We start from the raw sequence: 24,007 nt of genomic DNA, 5'->3' as shown, positions 1-24,007 counted from the left end.
TGCAGACTTGTTGGTGAGTAGTCCCAAATGTTTACTGCTGTATGACTTGTCTTAAAAGATTTGCCTTTGTATGGTAAATACTTCATAAAGCCATTGAAGTCTGATATTAACATCTATTTTTTGTTAAAGGACTGTGATGTTTAACTTTATCATTTCCTTTTTTAGGGAGCTGTGGTAGAAAAGCAGCAGATAGTCCCCGAAACAATACCCATGGTGAACGGAGAGGATGAAACCTTAAACAAAGTGGTAAGAGCCTGTTGACAGTATCCTTAGTCATGAGTAAAGCCTGCTGTGATAGTGTCCTTAGTCATGAGTAAAGCCTGCTGACAGTGTCCTTAGTTGTGAGTAAAGCCTGCTGACAGTGTCCTTAGTCGTAACGCCTGCTAAGTGTCTTTAGTCATGAGTAACGCTTGCTGACGGGTTTGTATCAAAATCTTGAAAGTTTACTTACCCGAACACCTAAACCCCGACACATTCCGTGAACCGCAAATACACAGAACACCCTAAACCGTGAAATTCAAAAACTCAATGTCATAGTTGTCCCATCCCACCGCCCGCTGCATACTACCTGCACAAACAAACTAAATAAACCACATACATACACTAACCAAAACCCTACTTCTAATCCTACACAATCTTTCATATACCACCAAGTATGCACTTAACCCGCACCGTAACCCTAAGGTCCGTAACTATCACACACTTACCTTAAAAAGCTATATCCAAACAAACTAAATAATCCACACACACACACACACACACACACACTTAATAAAAACCCTGCTTCTAATCCTACACTAAATCTAACATACATTACCATCTATGCACTTACCTTAACCCGCACTCTATCCCTAAGGTCCGTAACTATCATACACTTACCTTAACGGAGCTATACTGCAAAAGGGCTAACCTTGACAAATCGATGTTTCAGATTTCGCACTTCAGGACGATCAATGTTTTCACGGTTTGATGAAGACGTGTCGGCGTTTAGGTATTTGGGTAAGTAAACATTCGAGTTTTTAATATAAACCCCTGCTGACAGTATCCTTAGTCGAGAGTCACGCCTGCTGACCGTATCCTTGGTCGTGAGTCACGCCTGCTGACAGTGTCCTTGGTCGTGAGTCACGCCTGCTGACAGTGTCCTTGGTCGTGAGTCACGCCTGCTGACAGTGTCCTTGGTCGTGAGTCACGCCTGCTGACCGTATCCTTGGTCGTGAGTCGCGCCTGCTGACCGTGTCCTTGGTCGTGAGTCGCGCCTGCTGACCGTGTCCTTGGTCGTGAGTCGCGCCTGCTGACCGTGTCCTTGGTCGTGAGTCGCGCCTGCTGACCGTGTTCTGGTCGTGAGCCACGCCTGCTGACCGTGTCCTGGTCGTGAGCCACGCCTGCTGACCGTGTCCTGGTCGTGAGCCGCCTGCTGACCGTGTCCTGGTCGTGAGTCACGCCTGCTGACCGTGTCCTTGGTCGTGAGTCACGCCTGCTGACCGTGTCCTTGGTCGTGAGCCACGCCTGCTGACCGTGTCCTTGGTCGTGAGCCACGCCTGCTGACCGTGTCCTGGTCGTGAGTCACGCCTGCTGACCGTGTCTGGTCGTGAGTCACGCCTGCTGACCGTGTCCTGGTGAGTCACGCCTGCTGACCGTGTTCTGGTCGGAGTCACGCCTGCTGACCGTGTCCTTGGTCGTGAGTCACGCCTGCTGACCGTGTCCTGGTCGTGAGTCACGCCTGCTGACCGTGTCTGGTCGTGAGTCACGCCTGCTGACCGTGTCTGGTCGTGAGTCACGCCTGCTGACCGTGTCCTTGGTCGTGAGTCACGCCTGCTGACCGTGTCATGGTCGTGAGTCACGCCTGCTGACCGTGTCCTGGTCGTGAGTCACGCCTGCTGACCGTGTCCTGGTCGTGAGTCACGCCTGCTGACCGTGTCCTTGGTCGTGAGTCACGCCTGCTGACCGTGTCCTTGGTCGTGAGTCACGCCTGCTGACCGTGTCCTTGGTCGTGAGTCACGCCTGCTGACCGTGTCATGGTCGTGAGTCACGCCTGCTGACCGTGTCCTTGGTCGTGAGTCACGCCTGACCGTGTCCTGGTCGTGAGTCACGCCTGCTGACCGTGTCTGGTCGTGAGTCACGCCTGCTGACCGTGTCCTGGTCGTGAGTCACGCCTGCTGACCGTGTCCTTGGTGGAGTCACGCCTGCTGACCGTGTCCTTGGTCGTGAGTCACGCCTGCTGACCGTGTCCTTGGTCGTGAGTCACGCCTGCTGACCGTGTCCTTGGTCGTGAGTCACGCCTGCTGACCGTGTCCTTGGTCGTGAGTCACGCCTGCTGACCGTGTCCTTGGTCGTGAGTCACGCCTGCTGACCGTGTCCTTGGTCGTGAGTCACGCCTGCTGACCGTGTCCTTGGTCGTGAGTCACGCCTGCTGACCGTGTCCTTGGTCGTGAGTCACGCCTGCTGACCGTGTCCTTGGTCGTGAGTCACGCCTGCTGACCGTGTCCTTGGTCGTGAGTCACGCCTGCTGACCGTGTCCTTGGTCGTGAGTAAAGGTGGTTGTATCCAGATAAAACTGACAAAAATGCAGTTCATTAAGTTTCATAAAGTAAGCAGCACTGAATGTTTGGTAACTGATTGGAGTCTGTCGTCATGGCTTGCCTTACATCTACATCTCAGTTACGCTTGTCAAGTTTGCTGTACGTACACAAACCATTTGTTAACCATGCTGATTGAAGTGTTGCAGCTCTGCTGGCCAGCACTGTGCTGTTGCATAGTAATGTGTACACAATACCAAAATCATTGTTCCTCAAAGGTGTATCGTGAGGTAATCATTCTGTTAGTGCTGCAGTATAGTTACCACAAGAACATACCTGCGCTTTTCTAGTCTGACTTCTGTAAACTTTCCTGATGTCCCCAAAGTGGAGCTTGTGTTTTTTTTAGTTATCCCCTACAAAAATGGTTGCTAGTCTTTGGGCTGTTCACACTACAGGCAGAGTATATATCCAGCTTTGGAGGCTTTTTTAATGTTCTTGCAAATTACTGCTGCATTATCAATTGTAATGTGGGAGGTGCACCAAAGGCAGGACTGTAACTGCCTATGCAGGGCCGCCCTGTGTCTTACCACTGGCATCAGTAAAGGTAGTAACATGGAGTATAGAGGGAAGAGGCACCAGCTACACATTAAGGTATTGCCACAGAAGGGTTCAGATTTCAGTGCATTGGTACCATTTGTGCAACTTCAGGATTTTTTTTTTTAGTAGCACTTTGAGATCATTTCTGAGGCAAGTGACTCTTCCAGGAAAGGTCAGCAGTAAGTGTGCCTGTGGCCAGATACTACTTCAAGTGACCATCACCAGTAAGTGTGCCTGTGGCCAGATACTACAAGTGACCATCACCAGTAAGTGTGCCTGTGGCCAGATACTACAAGTGACCATCACCAGTAAGTGTGCCTGTGGCCAGATACTACTTCAAGTGACCATCACCAGTAAGTGTGCCTGTGGCCAGATACTACAAGTGACCATCACCAGTGTGTGCCTGTGGCCAGATACTACAAGTGACCATCACCAGTAAGTGTGCCTGTGGGCAGATACTACAAGTGACCATCACCAGTAAGTGTGCCTGTGGCCAGATACTACAAGTGACCATCACCAGTAAGTGTGCCTGTGGCCAGATACTACTTCAAGTGACCATCAACATGTTTCTGATCTGCTCAAGGTCTCCTCTAAGCGTAAGCGCTCTGCTTCATTAATAAGGAGATAGTACAATGATTATGAAGTTTGGGGTCTTTCCTAGAGCAAAAATTCTTCTTGCTTTGGGATGGCAGGTGTGTCTTCCCCCTGACTGAGTCATTTTCAGTTCAAGTTCGCAGCGTTTGAGCTTTGCAAGATGATAGAAAGTTGACAGCTAAGTCTTTGTGGGTAGAGAGCAGTGTGGGCTCTGAACCTTGTCTTTCTCAAGCAGATGCTATTAGGGCACTGCAGGAAAGAAGCAGTTGCCAGTCCTGGGTTTGGCATCTGCAACTGCTGATGCATGTTAAGAGTCTTTAACAGCAAGTAGAGATGTCTGCTGTATCGTGTGTAGAATTGACTGTGACACAGCACTAATAAATTAGATGTTCATCGTGTTTCACTGTTGCAGTCATTACAATTGGGTTATCCTTTTAGCAGGCTACCCGCAGTTGGCCTGAATTCCAAAGTCTAGGTTCGGTGTCAGTTGCGGTCGCCTCCTCCCTGATGTCCGTGCGCCAGGGGTATAAAAGATGCAGCCGACGCCGTTTTCTTCAGACTTTCTTGCCACGCGGTGCCCGAAGCAAAAGCCGTTCGCAAGTGCCGGTTGGCAGATTCCTGAGATTTTCAAGTTCGAATTTCAGATCCGAAGTCTTCATTAAAAGCCAAGTACCCCGTTGTGGAAACTTTTTTTCTTGCTCCAGACTGATGTCAGAAAAAGTTAATAATTGTATTTCTTGTGGGGAAGCAAATACCTCATAAGGATTTTCATTCTTACTGCATTCCTTGCCTAGGCCCTGACCACGACGTTGCTAGTTGTCGGTTTTGTGCTAGGTTTAACCAACGCACTATTAAGCATCGGTACTATTTTGCATTTTATTACTTTGGCCGAAGATTTAATTATATAATGCCGTCGGAACAGCCGACTACCGGAGTTTCTAAAAAAACAAAGAAAAAGAGGAGGACAGGCATCTGAGGTCCAAAACAGACTAGGCTTTTTCTAGGCCAGTCGCCGGTTCTCAATGAGGCGCTTTCGCAGCCCCTGACGACTGCTACTTTAGAACCGCAGGCCGATACCGACTCCCACGTGGAGTCAACCAGGCCTACAGAAACTCAAAGTATTGGACCTTCGGAAACCATTCCCTCAGGTGGGTCCAGAGCTGCTGAGCAGACATCGGCTTCTGCTTCAGCTTCAAAAGCAAAGACTACAGCAGCTTTAAAGACAAAGAAACAAGTACAGCATTCTCCAGGACAGACTTCCATGCCTAAGAAACAGATGCTCAAAATGGCCGAAGAGCTTATTGCCTTGATCAGGGGTTCCCATCCCCCTCCTGACAAGAGGCCTAGGCAAGAGACAGACTAGGACTCTTCAGATCAGGTTTCCATTTCCTCTGACTCCTCTTCTGTACAGGAATACTCTCTTCCTCCCTATGAGGATTCTGATGCTGACGAATCCATTCCTTCAGCCTCTCCTCCTGAAGATTATTCTTTTAGGGAAACCCTGCATACCATGAGGGAGCACTTCCACTGGGAGAGCCAAGATTACTCAGAATCAAAGAAAAGGCTTGGAGATTTTCTTTTACTTCCTCAGAACAGGCCTCTTGCTGTTCCCCCTGTGCTAGACATTGTAGATGATGTATTTTCAGAGTGCGGCCTTTCTCCAGACTCCTTACTTCCAGCTCCTGTTAACCCAGACAGATACTATAGGGTTCCAGATTCACATAAATTTCTTTATAAAAACCCTGCTGCTGACCTAGAAACTATTTCTCAGGGTCCCAAGGGGGTTAAGGCCGCTACTGCAAAAAAACCTGTCCCTTCTGACAGATTCAAGGGCACTAGACAGATGGGGAAAAAGGTTTACACTTCTGCTACTTTGGCTGTGAGGGTTTTAAATTGTCAATTTCATATTAAATATCAGCAATACTTAATGTCCCTCTTAAAACAGAAAATGTTGACTAATTCTGATTGTACAGAAAATAAGGATATACCGGATTTATTGCATGCAACTGAACAAGTGGGAAAGCATGCATTGCAATGTGGTTTTGATTCTCTGGAGGCCTCCTGCAGGGCCACAGTTACGGGTTCTGTCATTAGGAGGCATGCTTGGTTAAAGGAACAAAATTTGCCTGAACATGTTAAAGCAAAATTATTAGATGCTCCATTACAGCATGATACTTTATTTGGTGTTAAAGCAGAGGAGGTTTTGAAGAAAATGGGAGGACAAAGCAAAATCTATGCAAACAGTAAAGGATTTCTTACAGGTTCAGCCACCAAAATTTAGCAGGAACTGGCCTACAAAGAATTGGTCCTTTCCAGTGTCGGACAGGCTACAAAGAGGCAGATGCAGACGTCCCAGAGGCAGATCCCAGCCCCAGGGCTCATACAGGCCTAAATAGTGGGGCGCTTCTACCTCCAATAGTGGAGAAGACAAAGCACAGCCATACAGGAAACCGTCCCAATGACTTGCCTCTGCCAGCACCAAGCACTTATCTTCTTGCAGCCCCCTTAGGGGGAAAACTAGCACTTTTCTCTCAAAATTGGCACATGATTACCCAGGACAAATGGGTATTGAATATAGTGTCCCAGGGCTACAGGTTCCACTTTCACACCCTGCCAAGGGCAAAAGGTATGCCAAACCTGCCACACAATCAATGGGCAGAGGCACAAAAACAAGTTTCGTCCCTTATGCACATGAAGACCATTCAGCAAGTACCACAGCAAGAGCAGGGGCAAGGATTTTACTCAAGACTTTTCTTGGTTCCCAGAAAGGACAAAGCCTGGAGACCAATACTGGACTTGTCTTTTCTAGACACATTTCTGGATGTTCCAAAATTCAAAATGTTAACACTGCAGCAGCTTCTGCCCATGCTGGGCAAGAAGGCTTGGCTTGTAACTTTGGACCTAAAAGAGGCATACCTGTATATGCCAATCAGACAATCTTGCAGAAGATACCTCAGATTCATAGCTGGCTCAATGCACTACCAATTCTCTGCACTGCCCTTTGGCTTATCTACTGCGCCCAGGGTCTTCACACAATGCCTGGCACCAGTAATTGCATTTTGCAGGCAAAGAGGAATTCAAATTTATCCTTACTTGAACGACTGCCTTATACAAGCAGAGAACAAGGACACTCTACTAAAGCATCTGGCGTTCGTAAAAAGATTATTAATTTGCCTAGGGTATACAGTAAATGAAAAGAAATCAAAACTAGTACCCTCTCGACAGATAATATTCCTGGGTGCAAGCTTAAATACAACTGCCCAGATGGCTTATCTCACGCCAGACAAAGGCAGCTAACTTCTTACTTCAAACTGTTGGCAACAAAGACCCAGTTATCTGCAAGAAAAATTCTGCAGGCTTTGGGCTTCATTGCATCCTGCATTCTGCTAATTCCATATGCCAGACTGCATATGAGGAAACTTCAGTGGTACCTAAAAAGTGTCTGGACTCAACATCGTCAAAGCCCGGAAGCATTAATTACCCTCATTCCTTGCCTGCAACAGGAAATTAGATGGTGGGCACATGCCTGTCACCTCAACAAGGGACAGCCATTCACTCTACCCACAGCCAGGCAGTCTATAACAGATGCATCAGGTTATGGCTGGGGAGCACACATGGCAGGAAAATGTATTCAGGGCACATGGTCCACAAGCCAAATGCATCTACATATCAATCAAAAAGAGATGCTAGCTGTTCAGAATGCCCTGACAGCTTTCAAGGATCTACTCCATCCAGGACAACTTCTGATAAGGACTGACAATACTACAGTCATGTGGTACATAAACAAGCAGGGAGGCACACATTCCTACCCCCTCTGCAGACAAGCCATGACTTTGTGGGACACAGCATTGTCTTATCGAGTACACCTGCAAGCACAATTCGTGCCAGGAAAGAACAATACTCTGGCAGACTAAGCAGAAACCTTACGGATCCCCACGAGTGGAAACTGGATCCACAAGTCTTCAGCATGATAAAGGAATGGGGATGCCCAGACATAGATCTATTTGCTTCTCCTCACAACTGCCAACTGCAGAAATTCTGCACAAGGACTTATCACAAGTAAGCATGGAAAGTGGATGCTCTGTCATTCAGTTGGAAAAGTCTAACAGTATATGCCTTTCCTCCCCAAGGTACTCCTAAAGGGCAGACAAGAGAAGCCAAGAATGATTCTGATTGCCCCAGACTGGCCACGCCAGTACTGGTACCCAATCCTAAAAAGCTTGTCTCAAGGCCCAGCCTGGACATTGCCTCTAATTCCTCACTTACTGACCCAGTGAAACAATCAGATTCTGCACAGCCAACTCAGGACCCTAAATCTGGCAGCATGGCGGATAATGTAACCATTCAAAGCACACCTCCTCTCTAAAGTAGTGATGGATGTTATTTTGGAGGCCAGGGGGCCCAGTACCAGAAAATCTTATGCAGAAAAATGGAAAGGATTCTGTGCTTGGAATCGGGCACAAGGAAATTGACGCATCTGTACCAAATATTCCTCAGATTTTACAATACCTAACTGAGATGCTGGACAAAGGCCTATCCTTTTCATCAATTAAAATTTATGCCTCTGCCATTTCAGCTCATTACAATACTGAACCTCCTAATGTTAAGTTGTCAATCTCGCCTTCATTCTTGCTGGATGGGTTCAGAGCCGATCCTCTGCTCCGACTCTGCTTATACCAAAGCTCGAGAGCTATTTTTACCGGCTCGAGGTAACCCTGTATCCCACAATGCTAGGTGCTAACTACCCAGATCTCATTTGCCACGTAGCTGCGAGGTTGTGTTTTTGCCGGCTCTCTGGTAAATTTTCAAAAAAACAGCTTTTCGGGTAAGGTTCTCCCCTTTTATTTTCAGGGTTAGTGTTCGTTATATCCCCTTTTGGGTCTATTTTCTATCCCCTCGGCCCTTCCTTCCCCTTTTATAACTAGGCCTTAGGGCCAAGTTAGTTTTTGGGTAATTTGTTAGTTATAGTTTTAGTCTTGGTCTTTGGTGTGTTGAAGTGACTGGACTAGGTTTTTTTTCTTTACTGTGTGTGTGTGTGTGTGTGTGTGTGTGTGTGTGTGTGTGTGTGTGTGTTCCACCATTATGTCTGAGTCCAAGGTCTCAGGCTTCAAGAAGTGTGATTCGTGCTGTCAGAAAATGTCTCTGACAGACGGTCACACTTCTTGCGTTTATTGCCTGGGCCCTCTGCACCTGCAGGACTCTTGTTCCGTCTGCCATGCATTCAGTCAGAGTCCTGCAGGAACAAATTGATTTTGAGAGGCTTATTGAAGCCTGAAGGCTCCCCGGCCAAGGCCTCGTCAGGTAAGCCTTCTAAGCCCACTAAATCGTCGGCTCTGAGTTTAGAGCCTCCGACCAGTGGTGCTACTTCTGCTTCGGCATCGGCTCCAGCTGGAGCAGACGCTTCAAAAACCCAGTCTGCTCCGATAGTTTTGTCGGAACCGACTTTGACTCATAAGCGCTCCAGGTCCCCCTCTTCGGAGTTGGTCCATTTAGCTCCGAGATCTCCTTTGCTTTCGGAGCGCAGTCACCGGTCCCATTCCTCTCTGTCTTCCAGGCTTTCGGACCATGACCTCGAGAGGGTGGTTAGCAGACTCCTTAAGTCGCAGGCACTAGCCCAGATGCATCATAGCCCTTCTCAACAGACAGTGGCTATCCGCATTCCATCATCGATTCCTCCTCCGACTCTTCCTCCTGAGTTCAGAGCCGGAGTTTGTGGGAGCCAGGACCGTTGACACGTCTGAGCCGATACCACCCATTTCTGCTCCGTCGTCTGCTCAGATTTCTTCTATGGTGCCATCCTTGGAGGGACCGGATGCCGTGACTCCCTCGTCTGTTCCGGGGGGAGAGTGGCATCTGACTCTTGTCCGACCCCGTTCTCCCTCTCGGGGCCTCGGCGCAGGTGAGTTCGGCTCCAACATCGGACTCGGAGCCATCCCTCTCGGTGCCGGGAGGGGTCCTTATCTCTTCGGAGCGGAGACCTTCTCTGCCTGATAGGGGTGCTTTCGAGGTCATGAGGAGTGTGCTGGCCCCTGTGCCTGTTCCTCGGTCAGCTCCCCCCACTGTAGTGCCTGCTACGATCTCTACCCATCCTCTTGACCCTGACCGCAGAGATCCTTCTCCTCAGGGGCCCCATTGGGAGATTGGGAGCATCCTCCTCTTCTGAGGCCTCCCCTGATACGTCAGGGGAGCCCCCTTGGAAGAGGAAATGTAAGAGGTAGCATCTGGACTCCCCTGAGTCCGTCACATCTGATACCGACTTGGATGAGTCGGAAGGGTCCCCAAGATCCCCCTCTGAGGATGTCTCCTTCTCTGACATCCTCAAGCAGAGGGGGAACTGGTCTACCCTCAATCCTTCCGAGGACGAGTCTGTCTACCTAGAGGCGTTTGGTTTTCACCCTTCCACCTCCTGGGTGTCTCCGCCCTTTGACCTCCTTATGGAAGTGGTGGCCAAGAAGGCATGGACGGCCCCTGATTCGATGGAACCTACCCCGCGGAGGCCTTCAAAATTTATCACAGCCCCTGCTGATAAACAGTTTTTGACCAAGAGTGTCCCTGTTGATGCCATGGTGGTGGCAGCAGCCACTAAGAAGGAACTGGCTGATCCTTCGGTACCTATCCATCCTCCTAATAAGGAATCTAGGACCATGGATAGGTACGGCAAGCAAATGTTTTCTTCAGCAACCTTTACCATGCGGTTGCTGAATTACTTGCGTCATTTCACCCGTCTTCAAAGAGACTTGCTCAAAGAAATGGGTGACTCACTACAGGATCCAACAGCTGCGGGGTCTCAGGACAAAATCACCTCCCAGCTGGCAACCCTAAACTCGATTGTTAACTCCTGCATGCGGCTTATTTCTTATGCAGCCGATGGGGCGAGTAGGGTTGCAGGCACAGGTGTGGCCTTAAGACGACATGCCTGGATGCGGCTTTGTAACTTTGCTGACCCCTTTAAGGCATCCTTCACCAACTCTCCCTTTGATGGTTTGGCGTTGTTTGGACCTCAGGTGAAGGATACTTTTACCAGATGCGAACAAGACTGCAAGACTCTCTCTGCCGTGGGAGTCCGTTTTTCCATCCCATCCAGACCATACCCCAAAGGTCAGAAGGGCGGAAAAATGTTGTTCCGCAAACCACAGCGAGTCGCGCCGGATGCACGAGGCGAGTTCTCCTCTAGAGGCAGGGGGGGCAACAATAGACGCCACCCCAGGGGCAGAGGGGGTCCGCAGAATCAGGGTAGCAGAGAAGCTCTGTCTGGCCAACCCTTCCAGCATCCCTAAGAAGCTGCCCGACTGTCCACCTTCGGAGGCATTCGGGGGAAGATTATCACTATACCCAAAAGCCTGGCTTTGCCTTACCGAAGACACATGGGTACGGTCGATCATATCCGAGGGTTACAAAATTCCCTTTGTCCACACCCCAAAACAGCCAAACAGGCCCCTTCCAGATGTTCCACCCGGTCTAAAGGAACAAGCAGTAATAGAAATCTCAAAACTGCTAAAAAAGGGCCATCCAGCCAGTCCCAGCAGACCAGCAAGTATCCGGAATCTACTCCAAGTTCTTTTTAGTACCAAAAAAGACGGGACTGGAGACCAATTTTGGATCTCGGCAGACTGAACAGATCTGTTCAAAGAACGAAGTTCCGGTTGGTCACGCTACAGTCCATTCTACCCTTTTTGGGTCAGGACCATTGGATGTGCTCTATAGACCTTCAGGATGCGTAATACCACATCAAGATGCACAGGCGCTCCAGGAGGTTTCTACGCTTCCGGCTGGGAGCCAGTCACTACCAGTTCACGGGCCCTGCCCTTTGGTCTCACTACAAGCAACCCCCACCCCCCGAGTGTTCACCAAATGCATGGCAGTGGTTACGGCTCATCTGAGGCGTCAAGGATTCCAGGTCTTTCCATATCTAGACGACTGGCTCTTTACCGCCGCCACCAGGCATCAACTTATTCAATCCAGAGATTACACCATTCAGATTTGCGAAGAGCTAGGTATCTCCATAAACTTCGAAAAGTCTGCCTTGTCGCCTTGTCAGTCTATTACCTTCATAGGCGCCATATTAGACACAGTCGAACTCTCTGCAAAACTGACGGCTCAAAGAATCTCAGATATTCGCGAACATGTTCATATCCTGCTTCAGAACAACAAAATTCAGGCCAAGTTTGTACTGAAGACTCTAGGTCTCATGGCGGCTGCCATTACGTTACTTCCCTTAGCTCGCTTCCACATGCGACTCCTGCAATGGATGCTCTTCTCTCAGTGGTCCTTCCAGCAGCTCCCGATGTCGCACTACATTTTGATAACCCAGTTATGCAAGAAACACCTGTCTTGGTGGATGGTCTCCCTTCAAGTGACTCAGGGCAGACCCTTCGTCGTCTTTTGGTTCCACCGTCCTCAAGAGTCTGTTCCAACGAGCCATCCAGGGTTGAGGTGCTAGGGATGTGGTCCCATCCAGCAAGAATGAAGGCGAGATTGACAACTTAACATTGAGAAGTTATGTACCTACCAATAACGTTCCATGTTAGTTGTCGTCTTCTCGCCTTCTTTCTTGCGTCTCGCCCTCCAACCCCCCTAGCCTGGACAGACCGATAGGATCCTATGGAGCCTTCCTTTTTTGCCCAGTATGGTCTCAGTGGTTATCCTTTTCTTGGGATGGCTATCTATATGGGTATGCCATTCTCTCCTTTGTTCTGGGGGCAGAACTGCTATAGTGTTAGCTATCAAACGAGATCTGGGTAGTTAACCCCTAGCATTGTGGGATACAGGGTTACTTCGAGCCGGTAAAAATAGCTCTCGAGCTTTGGTATAAGCTGAGTCAGAGCCAAGTATTGGCTCCAAACCCATCCAGCAAGAAAGAAGGCGAGAAGAAGACAACTAACATGGAACGTTATGGTAGGTACATAACTTCTCATTTTTTCCCATCCATTGCTAAGGCGGTACCTCAGAGGGGCCAAAAACATAAGACCTCCAAGGAGAGCCCCAATACTTGCATGGGACCTCACACTGCCGCCTTTTGAGCCAGCCAATACAGCTGATATAAAGTTTTTATCTTGGAAAACAGCTCTGCTCCTAGCAATAACCTCTGCAAGACGAGTTTCAGAGTTACAGGCACTCATGGCGCTGGAACCTTTCATCATTTTCCATCCAGACAGGGTTTCTCTAAGGACGAACCCAACATTTATGCCTAAGGTAGTGTCCAGTGTGGCCCTTAACCAAACCATTCATTTGCCTACCTTTTATCCAAACCCACAGAATAAGGGTGAGAGACTTCTGCATTCCTTGGACATATACAGACAACTACGCTTTTACTTAGACAGAACTAAAGCTTTCAGAAAAACTGAGCAACTTTTAGTGACATATGCTGCAGGATCTCAAGGAAAGCCTATCTCAAAACAGACTATTTCAAAATGGATAGGCCGCTGCATTCATTTCTGCTACTCACAACATGGCAGATAAGTGCCCAAGGGCATTAGGCCTCATTCTACCAGGGCAGCAGCCACTTCGAGTACCAACCAAACACATTTTAGAGGTTGCAACTTGGAGTTCAGTGCACACTTTTACAAAGCACTACCATTTACCTCTCTACTCTACTGTAAATCCAGAGCAGGCTTCGCCACTGCAGTTCTGCAAGGCCTTATAGCCTCTCCTAATCCTATTTAGGCCCAGCCACCCAACCTTAGCTTTGGGATTCATCCCAAGAGTAATGACTGCAACAGTGAAACACGATGAACATAGTACAGTTGTGTACCTACCATAAATGTAGATGTTCGAGTGTGTTCACTGTTGCAGTCCAGGTTACCCACCCACCTTCTCCCTTTTCTTTGCTGGGACTTGCCTATGCTTCTCTATCTTATGCAACCTATGTGGTGTATTTGCTTGTAGATGAAGGTAGTGTTTATTTTATTGCATGCATAGTTATTGGCATAATTTTTTTTAGCCTACCATTTAGGGGGCACCTGACATCTGGGGAAGAAAAACTGAAGAAAATGGCATCTGCTGCATCTTTTTATACCCCTGGCGCAGTGACGTCAGGGAAGAGGCGACAGCAACCGACGCCAGACCTAGACTTGGGAATTTTGGCCGACTGCAGGTAGCCTGCCAGCAGTATAACCCAAGAGTAATGACTGCAACAGTGAATACACTCTAACATCTACATTTATGGTAGGTACACAACTGTACTATTCTATCCATGTACGTACTTCATACTTGTAATTTCCTATTGTTAAAACATGTACAAAAATTGTAACTATAAAAAAAAATTGTATTCGTAATTTTGCAGCTGTTAAGGATAACACGCTTCCTATAGATACTTTCTTTGAGCCCAGGTAGAGCTGTGGCATTGAGTAATAGCCAGTACAGTTAACGATATTCAACTCTTGTTTTCCATAGGCCTCCTCTTAGGTTGGGAGTCACCTTTTCAAGTGCGAAAAACAAAATTTTTACAACCACTAACCTACAGTCCAGTCTTTTTGGCCTCATCCCACTCTTGTTACCTTTCCCTCTCTAGATATTTGCTCCTAAAGCATTGGTTTCCAAAGTGCATTTGTCATATTGCCAACTTTGATCACTTAGTTGTGCTGATACACCCTAGTTTTTGAGTCCCTTTGTCTTGCCTCACATTTCATCTCAGTAAGACTTGAATAGTGTAACATAACTTCTTTGATGTTAGTCATGTCTTGCTGTAGCTGAAATGACTACAGAATAATTGGTTGTAACAGTATTCATAGTCTCGTAAATCTGCACTGCACTCCCTGCTTTTCCTTGTTCTCATCCTTTTTTCTAAAAAAAAAATTCTTGGTGTTTAACTTCTCAAATTGTACTTTAAAATCTGTATTGCTTTGGTGCACACAACTGGGTGCATAACCAAGCTTGTTGGTTAAATAGAACTAAACATGTTGGTCCAGTTTCTACATGTTTATTTCTTTTGTGTCTGTTAGACTCGCAATACCATAGCTTTAGTAAGATCCATACTATTTTGTTTGTTAAATTTTATTTCCTCTTTGATTTTCTATAGGGGCATGTGCTTTCGCAGTCTTTCCATTGTAATTTGATCACCTAATTTGTCTAATAATTCAGAGGTATCCTCTCTAAAAACAAATTACTCAACTTTTCCTCACTAAACACTCTCGCATTAGAAGCTAACCTACTTAATCTGATCATCCCCTTCACAAGATTCCTTTTTTGCCAGGTTTTGTGCTGTGTGTTAATGTAGGAAACGGTGTACATGTTTTTCCTGTAAGTACTAGAATCACATTTGTACTGATCATAATTTTCAGATATCATCACATCTAAAAGAATTGATGGCCTTTGTATTAGTTTCATAAGTAAATCTCAAATGTAAATATTCCCTCATTTCCTTGTGATCACCTTTCCCAATGGTATTGCCAACAAATCTTACATTTTGCCCCATTAATGCAAAAAAGTGGAGGAGAAAATAGTTTCCCACCACCAAAGTACCATGTTCACAAAAACTGGGACAAAGCTGCTCTTATGTCTGCACTTTTAATTTGTCTGTAGTATTCACTGTCAAAGTATACAAAGCTGTTTTTTAAAAACCATCTCTGTACGTTCCCTAGTGATTTCCAAATCATCCTGGTTAAATTCAGTCTCAAACACTGATTCTGAAGTGCAGCACCCCTTATGCTGTAGTCCAGTGTCAGTACTGGAAAAGGAATACAAACGATTGGAGTGGAAATGTTAAGCCTGCATGTCTCTGCAAGTGTCGCAGGTTTTTCATGGACTTGTAGAACAGATTTCTGATGTCTGAATGTTACTCGGGGAGTTGTTTAAGTACAAGTATAGTGTTGCAAAACACTCCAGTACTAGAGTTTCTTAATTTTCTACTTTGTTTCCTTGCCACAAATATTAAATGTCCCAACATTTTCCTTTTCACAGCTTGTATCCTTTCAGAGAGAACTTTATCCAAGCTGTCATGACACTGGCTATGACAGCACAGTGTCTGTCATTTTCAGTGTCACCATCCAGAGTTTAAGTAATACATTTTAGCTGAAGTGAGGAAGGAATGTTATGTAATGGATGTGCACAGATGTTCGTGTTTCACTGCTGCAGTCATTACACTTGGGTTATCCTGCCGTCAGGCGGTCCCGCAGTCGGCCAGAGTTCCAAAGTCTTGGTCCGGCGTCTGTTGCTTCTTCCCAGACGTCAGTGCTCCAGGGGTATATAAGATGCAGCCAACGCCATTTTCTTCAGTCTTTCTTGCCGCTCGATGCCCGAAGCAAAAGCAAGTTCGCAAGTGCCGGTCGGCCGACTCCTGAGATTTTCGAATTTGAATTTCAGACCCGAAGTCTTCAATAAAGCTAAGTACCCAGTTGGAGAAACTTTTTCTTGCCTTAGACCGATGTCAGTAAAAGTTAATAATTGCATTTCTTGTGGGAAGCAAATACCTCATAAGGATTTTCATTCTTACTGTATTCCATGCCTAGGCCCAGACCACAATGTCACTAGTTGGTTTTGTGCTAGATTTAACAAACGCACTATTAAACGTCTGATTTTGCTTGCCATTATTTTGGCCGAAGGTTCAATTATACCATGCCGTCAGAACAACCGACCGGAATACACAAAAAACGCAAAGACAAAGATAAGGACAGGTCCCGAGGTCCAAAACCGACTAGGAAGCCTCTTCTAGGCCAGTCGCCGGTTATCAGTGAGGCGCTTTCGCAGCCCCTGACACCCACTGCCTCAGAGCCACAGGCCGCCTCCAACTCCCACATGGAGATTCCTAGGCCTCTGGAAACTCAAGGTATTGGGCCTACGGAAATTAACCCCTCAGATGGGTCCGGAGTTGCTGAGCAGGCATCTGCTTCTGAGGGTGTTTTCAGACCTTCACAGCTTACCATCAAAACAACAACCAAGTCTAAAACTCCGTTAAAGACAAAGAAACAAGTGCAGCATTCACCTGGACAGGCCTCCATGCCTAAAAAACGGATGCTGAAAATGGCCGAAGACCTAATTACTCTGATCAGGGGTTCCCATCCCCCTTCTGATAAAAGGCCTAGGCGGGATACAGACTGATTCCTCTGACCAGGTTTCCATTTCTTCTGATTCCTCTTCAGACCAGGGATACTCTTTACCCCCCTATGAGGACTCTGATGCTGAAGAATCAATCCCTTCAGCCTCTCCTCCTGAGGATTACTCTTTTGGGGAAACTTTACATACCCTGAGGTAGCATTTCCATTGGGAGAGCCAGGATTATTCAGAATCCAAGAAAAGGCTCATGAGATTTTCTTTTATTGCCTCAGCACAGGCCCCTTGCTATTCTGGCTGTTAGATATTGTGATTATGTGTTCTCTGAATCCAGTTTAACCCCTGATTCTTTGCCCCCAGCACCAGTCAAGCCAGATGGGTACTACAGAGTCCCAGACTCACAAAGTTATTTATAAAAACCCTGCTGCTGACCCAGAAACTATTTCCCAGGGTCCCAAAGGGGTAAAGGCTTCCACTACTAAAAATCCAGTTCCCTCTGACAGGGATTCTAGAGCATTGGATAGATGGGGGAAGAAAGTTTACACTTCTGCAACGTTAGCAGTAAGGGCTTTAAATTGCCAGTTCCACATGCTTAAATACCAACAATATTTAATGTCTCTGTTAAAACAGAAAATGCTTACCATCTCAGAAGGTCCTGACTATAAGGAAATGCAGGATTTATTGCATGCAGCTGAGCAAGTGGGAAAACATGCTCTGCAATGTGTTTTTGATTCTTTAGGGGCTTCTTGTAGAGCCGCAGTTACAGGATCTGTTATTCGAAGGCATGCTTGGTTAAAAGAACAAGGTTTATCTGATCATGTTAAGGCACAATTATTGGATGCTCCTTTACAGCATATCTTGTTTGGTGTTAAGGCAGAAGAGGTATTAAAGAAAATGGAGGATAAGGCAAAATCTATGCAAACAGTGAAGGATTTCTTACAGGTACAGCCACCTCGATTTAGCAGAAATTGGCCTTCTAAAAATTGGTCCTTTCCAGTGTCAGACAGACCACAAAGAGGCAGATACAGACGCCCAAGAGGCAGATCTCAGCCCCAAGGCTTTTACAGACCACGACAGTGGGGTGCTTCAACCCCAAAAGAAGACAAGTCACAGCCTTATAGGAAACAGTCCCAATGACTTCCCCCTTCCAATGCCAAGCACTTGCCTTTTGGCCGCTCCCTTAGGGGGGAAACTAGCACTTTTTTCACAAAATTGGCATATAATCACCTAAGACAAATGGGTTCTGAATATTGTGTCTCAAGGTTACAGGTTCCACTTTCTCACACTACCAAGGCCAAAAGGAATGCCAGACCTGCCACAAAATCAATGGGCAGAGGCACAAAAACAAATTACAGCCCTCATGGACATGAGAGCTATTCAAAAAGTGCCACAACAAGGACAAGGATTTTACTGAAGACTTTTCTTGGTCCCCAGAAAGGACAAAGCCTGGAGACCCATACTGGACCTATCTACTCTAAATACTTACCTGGATGTTCCGAAATTCAAAATGTTGACACTACAGCAACTTCTTCCCATGCTGGGCAAGAAGGCTTGGCTTGTTACTTTGGACCTCAAAGAGGCATACCTGCATGTCCCAATCAGACACAATTGCAGAAGATACCTCAGATTCATAGCTGGCACAATGCATTACCAATTCTCTGCACTGCCCTTTGGCTTATCTACTGCGCCCAGGGTCTTCACAAAATGCCTGGCACCCGTAATTGCATTTTGCAGACAAAAAGGAATTCAAATATATCCCTACTTGGACGACTGTCTTATTCAAGCAGAGAGCAAGAACATCCTTCAAAAGCATCTGGCTTTTCAGATTGCTAATTTGCCTAGGGTGCACAGTAAACGAAAGTAAGTCAAAACTAGTTCCCTCACAAGAGATAATATTCCTGGGTGCCAGCTTAAATACAATGGCCCAGATGGCTTATCTCACGCCAGACAAGCAGACAACTGACTCAGTACTTTCAATTGATGGCAACAAAAACCCAACTCCCTGCAAGAAAAATTCTGCAGGCCTTGGGGTTCATGGTGTCCTGCATACTACTAATACTATATACCAGACTGCATATGAGGAAATTACAATGGTACCTAAAAAGTGTTTGGACTCAACACTGTCACAAATTGGAAACAGTAATACCACTTATTCCCTGCCTACAACAGGAGTTTCGATGGTGGGCACAGGCATGCCACCACAACAAGGGACAGCCTTTCACTTTACCCACAGCCAGGCAGACACTAACAACAGATGCTTCGGATTACGCCTGGGGAGCACCCATGGCAGGAAAATGTATTCAGGGCAAGTGGGCCGCAGACCAAATGCATCTTCATATCAATCAAAAAGAGATGCTAGCTGTACAAAATGCCCTAACAGCTTTCAAGGACCTTCTGCATCCAGGAAAACTATTACTGAAGACGGACAACACCACAGTTTTGTGGTACATAAACAAGCAAGGGGGCACTCATTCCTATCCCCTCTGCAGACAAGCCATGACTTTGTGGAACACAGCACTGACCTACCAAGTTCATCTCCTAGCACAATTCCTGTCAGGAAAGAAAAATACTCTGGCAGACTTAAGCAGAAACATCATGGATCCTCACGAGTGGAAATTGAATCCACAAGTATTCAGCATAACACAAAAATGGGGGTGCCCAGACATAGATCTTTTTGCATCCCCTCTGAACTGCCAACTACAGAAATTCTGCACAAGGACTTACCACACACAAGCATGGAAAGTGGATGCGCTCTCGTTCAGCTGGAAAACCCTAAAAGTTTATGCCTTCCCACCACTGCCTCTCCATTCAAAGGTACTCCTAAAAGCCAGACAAGAAAGGCCAAAAATGATCCTGATTGCCCCAGACTGGCCACGCCAGCACTGGAACCCAATCTTAAAGAACTTGGCTCAAGGCCCAGCATGGATTTTGCCTCAAATTCCTCATCTTCTGACTTAACAAAACAATCAGATCCTGCACAGCCAGCTCAAAACCTTAAACCTGGCTGCATGGCAGATTACTTAGCCAAGCAGCCAACACCTCTCTCTAAAGCTGTTATGGATGTCATTTTTGAGGCCAGGAGGCCCAGCAGCAGGAAATCCTATTCAGAAAAGTGGAAGAGATTCTGTGCCTGGAACCAGGCTCAAAGCTTTGACCCTCTTTTTTCCAAACATTCCTCAGATACTACAATACTTAACTGAGATGCTGGACAAAGGCCTATCCTTTTCATCCATTAAGATCCACGCCTCTACCATCTCAGTTCATTACAACACGGATCCTCCTACCTTCTCTCATCCATTATTAAAACAGTACCTCAGAGGGGCTAAAAACATAAGACCACCCCTGAGAGCACCAACACCAACCTGGGACCTCAACTTTGTCTTGGATAAACTAACTTTACCTCCTTTTGAGCCAGCCAATTCTGCAGAATTAAAATGTGTCATGGAAAACTGCTTTGCTTCTGGCAATAACCTCAGCACGGAGTCTGAGTTACAGGCACTAATGGCAGTGGAACCTTTCATCATTTTTCATCAGGACAGGGTTTCTAAGAACAAACCCTACATTTATGCCAAAGGTGGTATCCAGTGTGGCTCTTAACCAAACTATTCACTTGCCAACATTGTATCCAAATCCCCAGAATAAAGGGGAGAGACTTCTGCACTCATTGGACATACACAGGCAGTTACCTTTCTACTTGGACAAAACAAAAGCTTTCAGGAAAACTGTGCAATTGTTTGTAGCATATGCTGCAGGATCACAGGGAAAGGCTATTTCAAAGCAGACCATTTCAAAGTGGATTGGACACTGCATCTGTTTCTGCTAACACACAGCATGGAAAAACTGTACCTAGCAACATTAGGCCACATTCCACCAGGGCAACAGCCACTTCAACTGCCTACCTTAGAGGAGTACCTACCAAGGATATTTTGGAAGCTGCAACTTGGAGTTCAGTGCACACCTTTACCAAGCATTACCACTTGCCTCTTTACTCTAAATCCAGAGCTGGCTTTGCCACTGCAGTGCTGCAGGGCCTCATAGCCACCCCGAATCCTTTATAGACCCAGCCACCCTACCTCAGCTTTGGGATTCAACCCAGGTGTAATGACTGCAGCAGTGAAACACGAACATAGTACAGTTTTGTACCTGCCATAAATGTAGATGTTAGTGTATTCACTGCTGCAGTGCAGGTTACCCTCCCTCCATCCCCACTTTCTTAGCTGGGACTTATCTATACCTTTCTACCCTATACAACCTATGTGGTGTATTTGCTTGTAACTGAAGGTATTTTTTTATTTTTCATGTACGTTTTATTAGCAATATGTATTGCCTATCTTTTTGTGGGGGCACCTGACATCTGGGGCAGGAAAAACTGACGAAAATGGCGTCTGCTGCATCTTGTATACCCATGGCGCACTGACGTCAGGAAGAAGCGACAGCAACCGACGCCGGACCAAGACTTTGGAACTCTTGCCGACAGCGGGACCGCCTGACGGCAGGATAACCCAAGTGTAATGACTGCAGCAGTGAATACACTCGAACAATTACATTTATGGTAGGTACAAAACTGTACTGTAGAGATGTTGGGAAAAAAAAAACAGCAAGTAGAGTTATAAACTACTATTGCCCAGCAAAGAAGCACATAGCATATCTTATCACAGTGGATCTGTAATTGTTGCCTTCTGTTGTGACCATCATAATAAAGCACTGGAAAGCAGGGAGTGGAGTAAATTCAATTAGGATAGCTACATCTGCTTTCTTTAAACATGTTTTATGTCTGAGTATCTGGGAGACAGAAACCTGGACCATCATTCCCACAGTTTAAGCATTGCACTTTAGGTATGAGGAACAGAAGCTGGGACAGTTGATTGCTATATTCTAGGCTAATGACCTCAAGGGCTTTTTTAAACCTAGCCATGCATCCCACAGGGCCCTTTTTAAGCCTAGCTATGCATCCCAAATCTCTGGCAAGAATCTGTATCCTTGATAAGTGTAAGCACAAGAGATGAAACATTTACAAGCAGGGGTCTGGGAGATGAACCATTTACAGGCTGGCTGTGTCCATTAGATTGTATCTTAATATTCTACCTCTTATGGGACCAGTCTGTTTTTGAGTAGCAAGCTGCTTTGATACTCATGAGGAGTTGTACTACAGCGACATTTCATGTAAGTATGGTGTTGGAGGCATACATTTCGTAATAATTCTTCTAAAATAGGTCTGCCTGCCATCCACACCTCTTGGTCTGTCTGCAGTCTAGTACACCTCCTTTGGAAACTTGGTACTTTCTCATCCTTATAGTCTTCTCTTTCCATTGTATCTTGAGTGAGTTGGCAAGCCTTACTGGGGAGGATTCAAAGAGATCTTAAGTCATGTCTACTTTCTAATCCTGAACAAAGGACAGTATGAGCCACTATTATGGCTTGTTGAGCATCCTGCAACTGCCCTTACCTTGGAAGGTAAATAGTTTGAAAATGCGAACATGTGTCTTATCTAATTTGCATGTAAAAAGTGTACTGCAGCCAGGCTTCTGATGTGGTGAGTATATCTAACCAGGATTCTGACGTGGTGAGTATATCTAAACGACTGAACAGAAAATATTCCAGGAGCTGGAAACGCTGAATAGGTGTTGAGTTTGTTCACTAAAACTCAAAATCACAATGCTTTCAGGCGTGTGCCCTTTAGTGTGTATACAACAGTACAATTACATCACTATAAGTATAATTCAGAGTAAAAAAAAAAAAATGCAACACTGCCCCAATCAGAGAACAGCATCAATTAATTTGCTCATCTCACAATTGTTTAAATGGATAGTACCATAATAAAAACTATTAAAACAAATGCATGTATTATATCTATAAAAATAAGAAGCTACATGTATATAGTTATATTTGTACCAAAAGTATGTTAACATGGTGAAAGACCTCTTTGTGATCCACTTCCTATTCTGTTTTACTAGATTGGACTGGTTGCTGCATACAGCGGGGACAGTGATAATGAGGAAGAGCCAGAAAAAAAAGATGACAGAGTTGATAAGTTGACTGACTGGAAAAAAATGGCCTGTTTGCTGTGTAGAAGGCAGTTCCCAAATAAAGAGGCATTGATCAGACATCAGCAGTTATCAGATTTGCATAAGGTAATTAATGGAATTTGTGCTGAAAGTGTTTGCCACTGCTGACCTGGAATTTAACCAGGTAAGCCCATTAAACAAAAGCTGCCCTATCAAGGGTGACAAGGAAGTACTGTCTGGTAGAATTATTTGCTCAGAGCAGTATAGTTTGCAGAACTTATTTTATAAGGGATGATTTCCAGGTAAACAGTTTCATTTTATTTATGGTGTTGGTTTGAAGTTTTCTGTACAGTACCCTTTTAAGACTACTTGGTGAGAATGCCAGTTTGTGTTTCCTGGTGACAGCTTTAACACACAAATTTTTAGTCTCTTCTGAGAGCACCACTGAAGTCTGCCATTTTAATTCTATTTGGAGGTTGGTGTCAGCAAGTCAGTTGCTTGGAAAAGTAAGCTGGAAATTAAACTCTGGTTAATTGGGTCATAGTCGAGGCATATCTTCTCTGCACCAAAGGTGCTGCGTGCCTTGAGGGTCCATGTCCTGGCATCATTCACCAGGACGAGGCATTGTTTCTGTGCACCAGAGGTGTTGTGTGACTGAGGGTGCATGTCCTGGCATCATTCACCAGGACGAGGCATTGTTTCTGTGCACCAGAGGTGTTGTGTGACTGAGGGTGCATGTCCTGGCAACACTCACTACTGGGTCAAGGCATTATCTCTGTTCATCAAGGCTGCTGTGTGCAGGGTGGAGTCTTTCAGTCCCAGCTAATGCTGTTCATGCCAGAAGGATAAATTCTTCCCTTAAACAGTCGGACTTTGGTGTCATGGAGGAAGGAGAGCCTTTACTATTCTAGTCAGTTTTGCTTCGCTTTGGAAACAAGGCAGGAAGCAACCTGTATAGCCAATAGGCTACTATAGCAGTATGGAATTTGAGCATCTGCTGTTACAGTAAGTGCAACTACACAGCAATACTTTCTCAGTGGAAAAATGTTGCCAGATGATAGCACCAGGAACTAATTTGTTGCAAGAAGTTTAGGAAATTAGGATTGGACACAGAAATTTGATTTGTTCTTCGGCACTAGTGGAGTAATCAAGAAACTTGTGAAGATGTAGTGTTAACATTCTTGTATGTCAAAATTTTAAAGGTTTTTAATATAATTATTGTCATGTTTCTGCCATAATTTTTTTGCTCCAGTACTTTAGGAAGATGAGAATCTCATGGGCAGGGAATAGAGCTTGGCTCTCTTAGGC

At 45.9% G+C, this 24,007-nt stretch overlaps 1 protein-coding gene across 1 annotated transcript in view; it reads left to right on the top strand.

Moving 5' to 3' along the window:
• LOC122807832 (RNA-binding protein 5-like) overlaps positions 1 to 24,007 on the top strand; it is a 1,001,232-nt gene that overhangs the window by 768,774 nt on the left and 208,451 nt on the right. The window contains exons 19-20 of the mRNA XM_044078931.1: positions 166 to 246; positions 22,649 to 22,825. Coding sequence (XP_043934866.1) covers positions 166 to 246; positions 22,649 to 22,825 — 258 coding nt within the window. The remainder of the gene's footprint in view (positions 1 to 165; positions 247 to 22,648; positions 22,826 to 24,007) is intronic.

This window comes from Protopterus annectens, chromosome 7.part1 (genome assembly GCF_019279795.1).
Source record: "Protopterus annectens isolate FY-2018-M chromosome 7.part1, PAN1.0, whole genome shotgun sequence".
Lineage (NCBI taxonomy): Eukaryota > Metazoa > Chordata > Ceratodontiformes > Protopteridae > Protopterus > Protopterus annectens.
Note: the sequence above shows the minus strand (reverse complement) of the source record. Positions and strands in the feature narration are given on the sequence as shown.